This window comes from Sitodiplosis mosellana, unplaced genomic scaffold (genome assembly GCF_009176505.1).
Source record: "Sitodiplosis mosellana isolate CC-2019 unplaced genomic scaffold, AAFC_SMos_1.0 Smas_scaffold_3230, whole genome shotgun sequence".
In the NCBI taxonomy this organism is placed as follows: domain Eukaryota; kingdom Metazoa; phylum Arthropoda; class Insecta; order Diptera; family Cecidomyiidae; genus Sitodiplosis; species Sitodiplosis mosellana.
The window spans coordinates 1-10,670 of record NW_022598472.1 but is presented as its reverse complement, the minus strand read 5'-3'; the positions used below and the strand labels follow the sequence as shown (position 1 = coordinate 10,670).

The window sequence follows — 10,670 nt, the reverse complement described above, 5'->3', positions numbered from 1 at the left end:
ATCTTATAGGACTTGAAAAACAAAATTTCGGTTCGACACATGCCAATCATATCCATAGAAAACGAAAACATTTGAATAAATATTCTTCGATAGAAGCATTGTCCACATTCCATTTTCTGACAAATTTCTGCACAGTAAATAAAATAAATGAGACCTAGCTTAAAGACAACTATTCTGTACCGTTATGAACGGTTTCGAAACGTAAATTTTCAAGGAATTATCGGCTGGCTTAAAAAAAAATTCTATTTGCTCAAGTAAACCATACTTGGTTCATAGTAAAGTTCGTCATATAAATTAGTTTTCCGCAAACTTTGTTTGTATGGAAAAGTATTGGTTTTACTAGCCAAAATTTCATGACATCTCCTCTTTCGGACCACTATAACGTCACGCCAAACTTCAAATAAAACGAATTACATATGTAATCCAAACTTTTCCGCTTCGCGGCAATTTGGTTTACCTCCCGCTTAAAAACAAAATTTCAATGAAAACTCGTTTCATAGTACTTCTGAGCTTAGAAAATAACTATTTTAACCATTTTCCATATAAAAATGTCATTTTCGAATAGAATTTCTAAAATTTCAAGAAATATCGGTTTTGGACCAAATTTATGGGCAAGTAGGTGCTTGGTTGTTCGAACGTTCCCATTATTTTTGCAAAAAAACATCAGTTTGCCTTGACCAAAACCCTAAAAAATGGCTTTTTGGGTGATTTTTCATACAAAAATGTCTTTTTCAGAGAAAATTTCCAAAAAAGTCGATTTTAGGCCAAATTTATGGGCAAGTAGGTGTTCAGTTGTTTAAAAGTTCCCATTATTTTTGCAAAAAAATATGAGTTTGCCTTGGCCAAAACCCTGAAAAATGGCTTTTTGGGCGATTTTTCTTACAAAAGTGTCATTTTACAAGCGTTTTCAGGTCATCAGTCGGAGGCTTATGATACGAAATTGATAAATCAGAATGGGCTCAAAATCAATCCAAAGCTTTGTCTTGACACATATTTCATAGTAAACAAAATATTTTTGGAAGCAGATAGGTCTTGATCGATAGGATTTGATCCCATCCACATTGTCTAGTGTACAGATATGTGCTTTTTGAAGTTTGGCGCGACGTTATAGTGGTCCGAAATAGGAGATGTCATGAAATGTTGGCTAGTAAAACCAATACTTCTCCTAACAAACAGTTTGCGGAAAAGTAATAAATGTGATTCGATTTGAAGTTTATTCAAAATTCCATTAATTCAAATAAAATCAGAACCAATTGCAATTTCAGCAAATGATAGACTGAAATTCTGTTTTAATAAAACTGTTGAAACTAAACAATTTGCCTTTTTTCCCAACATAAACTATCGATTTTTGATATTATTTTACATTTTTGCTCATTTCAATACAACATTTTGGATCTTATTCAATGTTTTCGAACAAAACGTTTTTTGACCGACAAAGTGTTGTGAAATGAAAAGAAAAGTAGTTAGAAGTTTCAACATATCGAGCATTCCACATGAAATTAGTTGAAAATTGGATCATCCATCTCCAAATTGGCTGGAAATTTGCATTTTTCGAGTATTCGTAGTGTAACTTTTTTTAAAACTCAGGGAATCGAAAAAATAGCTTGGTTGCAATTGAAATCTAATTGAGAAGTATTCAATACATTGCCAAACCACTGGTATATATACCATTCCTTGTGATACTGAGAGCGATATCGCAATCACTGATAATTTTCACTTGAAATGTGTTGAAGTTTACTAACAGGCAGATAACTTAGGTTGAAACACACGAAATGAGCGTTTGAATGTGGTCTCTTAAATGATTGAAGCGCTTCTCATATGAAAACGGCCGCATTTGGAAATAAATCTGATAAATTTTGCCTTGATGGTGAATCTCCATTGGTGGTTATAAAAATCACTATAGTGATAAACCATCACTTGACCATGACCATACTATAAAATTGAGAGCTATGTATGAATTGTTTGGTTTACGGTACATGTTGCTTGATGTTTCGAGATAATGAAACTCAATTTTTGAAAAATTACTGACTTTGAACAAATTGTGGGTTTATTTTAGTGCCGTTACGGAATATTCTTTCAACAAATGAATCAATAGGCATGTAATAAATATGAGTCTCCTGTGCTGCTCTATCAATGAAATCACCACCAAATTGAACAACAGGTTGCTGAGATTAAATTCCTTTGCTGAGTCAAGCAACCTGTTGTTCAATTTGGTGGTGATTTCATTGATAGAGCAGCACAGGAGACTCATATTTATTACATGCCTATTGATTCATTTGTTGAAAGAATATTCCGTAACGGCACAAAAATAAACCCATAATTTGTTCAAAAATTGTTTTGGCGATAAGAATCAACTCAACAACAGTGAAGCAAAAGTTAGCCATTACTTTGTTTTGTACATTGAACACGCGGCAAGATGCGGTGGTATAATATGGATTCATATTTGTAGATGCCAGAAATGGAGTATATGTATATTAATTCGTTGTATTTACTGTACTCCGGAACGGTATACATACATTGATATACCTTTGCGTTCGCTGTCACAAAAGTAGTAGCTGACGCATGCGCTCAACGCGTTAAATGCAAAGGTATACGTTTTAGTATAGACCGATACACATTTCCATACATTTGTGGTAAACGATGAACCATCTCTGGTAAGTGCACTTCACTTAAATCAATCTGGAGATATGGTTAGAAAATATTCCAAATCCGTTCATGTTCCAAAAGCGTAAATAATCGACACGTTTTGTTTATCAATCAATTGCAATTACGTAGAAACAGAGAATCTCTGCCTCAGAGTTTTGTCCCCAACGAATTATTTCAAGTGTTTTGATTTATTGATACAAAATATTTTCAAGTTGAAAAATTGTCTACTCAGAAATTATGGAACGATAAGATTAAATTACTCTCCTTTCTACGATTGAGAATAGAATTAACCTTCACTCTGTGCATGCGTCTCACACCATATTCCCGTGTATTGGGGCGTACAGCGCTTGTAACACATTTTTTATGAATACTGGACTGTGATAAGAGATAAATATATGGTATTTTTGATGAAGTTGTAGGGAACCTTGAACACTACAACTTTGCTGAAGACATTAAGTCGTTATCTCTTATCAGTTACGCGAAAAATGATAAGAAAAAACTCGCAATTTTTGTGGTTTTTAGCGGTACTGATAAGAGATAACGAAATGATGTCTTCGGAAAAATTGTAGTACTCAACCTGCTCTACAACTTTGCCGAAGACTTCGTGAATGATAAGATAAAAAATGATAAGAGAAATGTCGCGTTTTTCGCGGATTCCGCGTAACTGATAAGAGATAAATGATATTTGTCTTTAGCGAATCTTAAGTACTACAACTTTGCTGAAGACACAATTCCGTTGTTGAAATTTTGGAAAAAATTACTGACTTTGAACCAATGATGAATCTGTTTTGTCCCATTGCGAATTGCGAAAATCTTTTTCACAAACAAATCAATAAACTTGCAGCACTGTAATGTGCCCAATCTATCAATTTGGTAATAAAGAAGCAAATAATTCTTCGATTATGGAACATTTGACAATATGGGTATGTCCTTCTTCAGTAGAGAAATCTATTGACGTATCATGTCTTTTAATTCAATGTCAATATCAAATCTTCCATCGATTGAAATGCGTAAACAACTGATTGCATAGTCATTGTTATTGCGGGCCTATATAAGCAGCTAGTTTTCTACGATAGATTCAGTTCAAATTAAACGCTCGATTTCAATTACTGAAGCAGAACAAATAAGATAAACCAAAATGAAATTCGCAATTTGTGTGGTTTTGGTCAGTTTGTGTGTCTTTGCCGGTGCTAGGCCTTACGAGACATCTTGGGGAGACGTCCACAAACCAGAACTTGGCCGCCGGATATTGCACAAGGCAATAGCAGAGGGAGAGCGTCTAGCAACATATACGTTTACCTACCCAATGGTAATGTGCTTTACTCTTATTCAATATTAATTTCTTTCTTCTAATCGCTCGATACAGTCTGAATATTAATTCATTTTATCGCAAATGAATTTGGTCAAATCCGTTTTTTTTTACCAAGAATATTTGTTGTTGAAAACAACTTTCGATAATCTTAATTAAAAACGATACTTATTTTCATTGAACTAATTAGCTAATTTATTTTCGCAGGAACCATCAAAACTTCCAATCTGTGGAGTGAGACAGATCGATCGAAATCCACCAACTAAAGTTGAATTTGTGAAGGGCAACATCGGTGATCATCAAATCACTATAAAAGTTACAGCTGCCAAAGGTCACGATTTGAGTACTGTATTCGTTTTTTACGTCGACAAATGGCCAACAAAGTTTTTTGGCTCCTGATTTTCTGTCAACTTTCTGGGTGTTGAATCTGTCGAAATTTTTAAACTAGCTTGTAAATTTTAAACTAAAGTATTTTTTTTTTCATTGAGAATTAAAATGAATTCGATTATATGACACGTTAAATTCGATTGTTTGATTTCATCATTTATTTGAATTGGGTCGTTTGATACCTGTTGGCTTGTAGCATAAACGATGGTTAAAATTATCACGGAATCAAATAGAATCTCTAGTGGAGCGTTAACACCTACATACACGAGTTCCATTTATGTTTTACCTCTCCATTTCCGTCCATGCTTCCACGTTGCTTCCACCACTGTTTACGTACAAAAATTTTGCTTTCCAGCGAATATATGCCGATTGAACTCATCATCCTCCTTCCAATAAATGAATAAAGAATTCTCCTCATTCTCTCCAATCACAGGCTGTGATTCACAGCCTTTTTGAGATTGTTTCTCATAAGTATTGAATATGAATTCCATTCAAACACTCTTCATTTCATTTAAGCCATCTCTTTCATTCAATTACTCTTCGACATCGAAATAATAAGCTTAAAAGAAGCAAGGCATTCAATTGAGATATAATTGGAACAATTAAAATTCGTTCATGTTCCTAAAACGACACGTTTTGTTTATCAAGCTATTGAAATTACGTCGAAACAGAGAATCTCTGATTCAGAGTTTGTCCCCAACGAATTATTTCAAGTGTTTTGATTTATTGATACAAAATATTTTCAAGTTGAAAAATGGTTTACTAAGCAATTAGGGAATGATAAGATTAGATTGCTTTTCTTATTGCGATTGAGAATAGAGCTACATTAAAAAGTGTTTAAAAAGGTGAGCTGAGGAGGTGCGAAACACGTAGTTATTTTCTGGTGACGTCACTATCTATCAAAGGGAGTGAGAAGCGAAGAACTCAATACAATGTCATTATCAAATGTTCCATCAATTAGAAAAAGCACCCATAAATACTGTGTGACTTTGACATTAGGAAACTAATGTTCAATTTCAGTTAAACTTTGGATTCATACCAGGCCTTAAGATGTGGAATTGAAACTATAAACTCAGATATTACCACTAAATGAAATCAGACTAGCGTTTGTATGTGAGACTCCTGTAATAATTTTTTTTCTGAAATTATCTTGTTATTTATGAAGAAGCACACAGAAATAATTTTGTTTTTACTTGAGACCAAGTGTCTCAACTTTTCCGTTCGTGTGCCGTCGTTGTCGTTGTCGTTGGTGTTTGTTAACACGATAACTCAAAAAATAATTCAGATAATCAAAATCTGGAAATGCCAAAAGTTGTTTTATTCGAAGAACTTAGTTTAAGTTCGAAGATGAGCCATTTTTGATTTGATCCTGGGGTACTTGCCCTAAGAAAAACCTAAAAAAAATTGACACTTTTGTATGGGAGGTACCCGTAAATCGACTCCGATTAGCTTCAAACTTTCTGGAATTTCATTTTTGGGAGAAAAATAAGATTCTGAAAGTTTGAAATCAATCGGAATCGATTTACGGGTACCTCCCATACAAATTTTTTGAAATTTTGACTAAAATTACCGATTTTTGGACAATTTTGTATGGGAGGTACCCGTTAATCGATTCTGAAGGCTTCAAACTTTCTGAGGTTTTATTTTTTTAAAGAAAAATTAGATTTTTAAAGTTTCATGTTGATCGCATTTGCAGAAGTTTGATTTTTGGCCCTCAATTTTTGTCGAAATTTTCTTGGAAAAAATTGAGGGGCAAAAACCAAACTTCTGCAAATGCGATCAATATGAAACTTTCAGAATCTTATTTTTTCTTCAAAAAATGAAACCTCAGAAAGTTTAAAGCCAATAAGAATCGGTTTACGGGTACCTCTCATACAAATTTGTCGAAGTTTTAGTTAAAGTGACCGATTTTTCACATTATTTTTATTATTATATTTTAAGTGAAAATATAATAATGAAAATAAAGTGAAAAATCGGTCACTTTAACTAAAACTTCGACAATTCTGTATGAGAGGTACCCGTAAACCGATCCTCATTGGCTTTAAACTTTATGAGGTTTCATTTTTTGGAGAAAAAATAAGATTCTGAAAGTTCCATGTTGATGACATTTGCAGAAGTTTGATTTTTTGTCCTCAATTTTTAGTATACTGTATAGCAAACTCGAAACTACTCAAAACACTCAGTAGACGTTGACAGTTCTTCGACAGTATACACATTAAACTGAACCAAATGGCACCGAGTAGCACTGAGTAGATTCTAGTATCGACGAGCGTTTGTCGAGTAAGAATTCGTGTCTAACCCTTTGGGTCAATTGAAGTTTGTGTGTCATTTTCATCCAAAAAACGTGTAACCAAATGCTCCACATTAAATATCAATCCATTCGAATAGTTCCACTTGACCATTCAAAGACGTTACGTTGACATCAAGTAATGACTAATGATTTATTAGAAGATTTATTTCATTGACAGAAGCAAGTTTTATTTCATTTAGATTTAATCAAACTTTTATTTGATGAACTTCAATTAAGAATTACATTTTTTTAGGCATTTAAATTCGCAAAATTTCAATTTGATAAGTTAACCAAACGGTCGATGGAAGAATGTAATTAAAATCTATCTTTTATTTTGTCCAAATTAAGCTAATAATGTTTTTCATGACAATTTTTGGTGAAAAATTCTCCTTTCTTCATTTACAATTCAGTTGGTTTTTTTTAGAAAAAGTAAAAATAAAACTGTCAATGTTGATACAGTGAATTTAAATATCGTTGGGTTCTCGATTTGATACTGAATTATTGTGAATTGGTTTGCTATTGAAATTACATTGAATTTTTCGTTGTCTTCTCATTGGTTTTGAAATGGGAAGATTCACTGTAGCAGTTGCGTTAAGTCGTTGAGACTTCATTCGGAGTCGTTGTTTCGACGTTCCAGTTGAACATAGCCCATGTCATCGATGGATGTTTGCCATTTTTTCCTCAACAACAGGCATAGACCTTCGTATTCCGAGCGATCACGAAGTTTGAATTGGAGTTTTTCCAGCGAATGGTATCTGTCTAGAAGGTAGATAACACCAGCAACAGAACACGTAACACGATTCAAATTGAATATCTTCAGTGAAGGTAATGCCTTGCCAAATTGCCACAATTCAACATCATCCTCCTCTTCGAAGCTCAAAGAAAGTTCGGTTATTGTTGGGTGTGTGCTTATGAACTTTAACAAGTGCTTGTTCAGTTTTCTTGCTCGAAGTGTAAGTACCTTTAGACGACCAAATGACAGTGGAATTGCTTGGGTGTCAGTATCACCTGGATGGAAGTTGACTTCGAGTTTTTGTGCACGTCTTTTGAAGTACATTTCATGCACGATCAGAACAGAGCAGCGTTCATACCACTTGATGTCCAGATCTTCCACAAACTGTAGATATTTGCTGACGCTACGGAGAAACTTGGCATTCACGTTGTAAAAAGCTACGCTTCGCAGTTGTGGATTTAAGTACAAAGCAATTCCAACACTGGTTGTGTCAAATATATCCGCCGCTACACCCATTAGAATAGAGGAGAGGGTTGGAAAGTCGATCGTTAAATGTTCCAAGTGAGGAAATGGCATCATTAAGCATTTCAAATTATTCGATTTAGTTTCATTTAGGATCTTTAGACATCGAATTTGCGGGAACCATTTGTAAATATCCCTCAATTGTTCGTTCAAATGGCAATCGCTGAACTCAAGCACCTCTACTTTTGAAAATGGCTTCTTGAAGTCATCCATTCTATTTTTTTTTAGAGCGACTTGAAATGTTCAATTCAATCAAAGTATCAGCGCAGTATTCGTTCAAATGACAAAGCAGCTCGTCATCATCAAATTCCATTTGAAATTTCTTGATCAGATGTCCAAAACAGTGCAGAAAATTCAAGCAAACTGTAATATCACCTATGGAAATGATGCCATTTTGATACTCAATCGTTTGATCATATGATGGGCTGCATTTCACCGTTTCCAATTGGAATTTAGCCAGAAATACGGTTTCAATAGCCATTTTTCTTTGAGCATTTGATTCAGCAGCTTGCAAAAGGTCCTCGAGTTCCATGTGGATAAGAACGTTGAAGACATCATCAAGATCCTCTTCTCCTGAATCGCTCGATTCCATAGTCATGGAATTAGATAAAGATTGTGAGATGTTTTCGTCATCTGTTGTTTCCATTATCTCAGGTTCAATGGTTTCAGACGACGGTGCATTTCCATCAGACTGTGTGTTTTCAATTGACCCAGTACTTTCGATCAACTCCTCGAAATCACCCGGTTCATCCTCATTTATAGTATTGATCGTTCGATTCACTTCAACATATGGTCGTGTTTCGGTTGCTTGCCATTCGTTGCTCAAACTTTTCTCGAACTCTTCAAATGTTGAATCACTTTCATCCTCTCCAAATCGAAACTTCAAACTTTTCAGAGATTTACATTGTTTTATGAAGTCAAGCGCTTCATTTGCTGAAAATTCACAGTAACAGAAGTCAATTTGGGTTAGTGTGGAACATGCTCTGGCCAGTTGCATTTTATCTACTGTTTTCATCGCGGGTGAATCGTTATCAAAAATATTCAGTGTTAATTTATCCAAGGACAAATGATTGTTGATAAAGTCATACAATTCGTGCAACATCCCACATTCATCGTTCCATTTACAATTCACCGTTTTGAATGTAAACTCCTTGAGTTGATCGCATAATAGTGGAATTGATGGCACCAAATCACTTCCATGTGAATATTTGATTGAAAGTATTTTCAGGTGTTTGAATTTAGCTTTCGAAACATCTGCTTGAAATACTTCGTTGTCCAAGTCAAATTCAAGGGTTTCCAGAAGTTGTAAGTGGTGGCTTGCATTTCGAAGAAAAGCTCCATCCAATTTTATACTGCCATCAATTTTCAATTTCAACAAATTTGGATTCATGCGCAATGTTTGAGCTACATTTGATTTAGTAAACGATTTCCAGTGGTCCAACCAGAATTCCAATTCTTTTAAGTGTGGGAAAGGAGCCTCGATACACCTGCGTTCAGAGAATTCATTATAGCTGGAAAATACCAAACGACGCATCATCGGGAACCATCGATTGAAATCGGTTGAGTTGCTTGACAGAGTACAATGTTCAAATTTAATCGTCTCAATTTTTGTGAACGGCTTTTTAAAGTGATTCATGATGTATGTTGGGGCATCTTTAATTTTCAATTCAATCAATGAGTCGGCACAGTACTCGTTCACACAACGATCTATTTCGATACAATTCTCTGGACTAATCATCCAGTAAACAATATCCAGTTTTGTGATCATATGCCCGAAAAAACGTAGCACTTTGATCCAATTTTCTATACTCAGATCAGAATGATTATTTAAGTACAACCAATCCGTTCCATATTTTTGAGCAAATACCATCTCGATGGCTTTCTTTCTTCGGTAGCTCAATTCGGTCTGTGTCAAAAGTTTATTCAATATCAAATTGTCAAGATCTACGTTGTTTTCAAGTGATGGACTGGACGATCGTTCGGTTATTCTGCTGCATTCCACTTCTTCTTCGCTTACATCCTCGGAATTTGTCAAATGTTGGTCGTCTTCACCAGAATCGGTTGACATATAGCCAATATCAGAAGGTCCCACTTCCACCGCATCTTCGGCTTCATTTAAAACTTCGACAACTTCTTGTCTTTGACATTTCGGATTTTGTTCATTGTCTTCTTCTCTTTGCCGTTTCTGGCTCGTTTTGGTGCTTGCATCAGCCATACCAATTGTTTGCTGATATCCAAACTAGAAATTAATCGGAAAAAAGAACGACATTTAAAATATCAACGAGTCAGTTTTACTTTTGCATGAATAGCGAAACGCACTTTTTAAGGTTAGGTGGCAACAATGACATGGGATATTGAATGTATGTTTGAATGAAATTCTCTTGTTCATTGACCCTTGACCAAATACAACTAATAGTTTTTAAAATTCGATCAATTATTTTGAAAGCAATTGATTTTGTAGACTATGGTTGAAAATAACAAAATTCCTAGCAATTATGATTTCCAGCTAGATTCTTTTCATCGGACATTTGCCATGTGCTCTAAACACTTACTCACCTTTGGAAGATTTGTGAGAAAAAATCTCGTTTTCGATGTGCAATTCAAAGTTGTTCAAAAGATTTCGTTTTATTTAACCGAATATGCGTAAGAATAATGAATTTCTATCGGAAACAAATGCAATGGTTCAATTATTTTAGATTATTTAAGGATTTAGTTCACTGTATCAAAAGCTATGACAGCAGTAGTGTGAGAGAACATGGTTTGAAAGCGCGAGTTTTTTTTTT

The 10,670-nt window shown here is 34.6% G+C and overlaps 1 protein-coding gene across 1 annotated transcript; it reads right to left on the bottom strand.

Moving 5' to 3' along the window:
• Nucleotides 1-6,817: 6,817 nt before the first annotated feature.
• On the bottom strand, nucleotides 6,818-10,670 carry LOC129571742 (uncharacterized). Its single transcript, XM_055451588.1, has 2 exons — nucleotides 10,444-10,670; nucleotides 6,818-10,126 (listed from the first exon to the last, which is right to left on the bottom strand). Exon 2 carries the CDS (start codon nucleotides 10,100-10,102, stop codon nucleotides 8,102-8,104), a length of 2,001 nt encoding a protein of 666 aa, XP_055307563.1. The 5' UTR covers nucleotides 10,103-10,126; nucleotides 10,444-10,670; the 3' UTR covers nucleotides 6,818-8,101.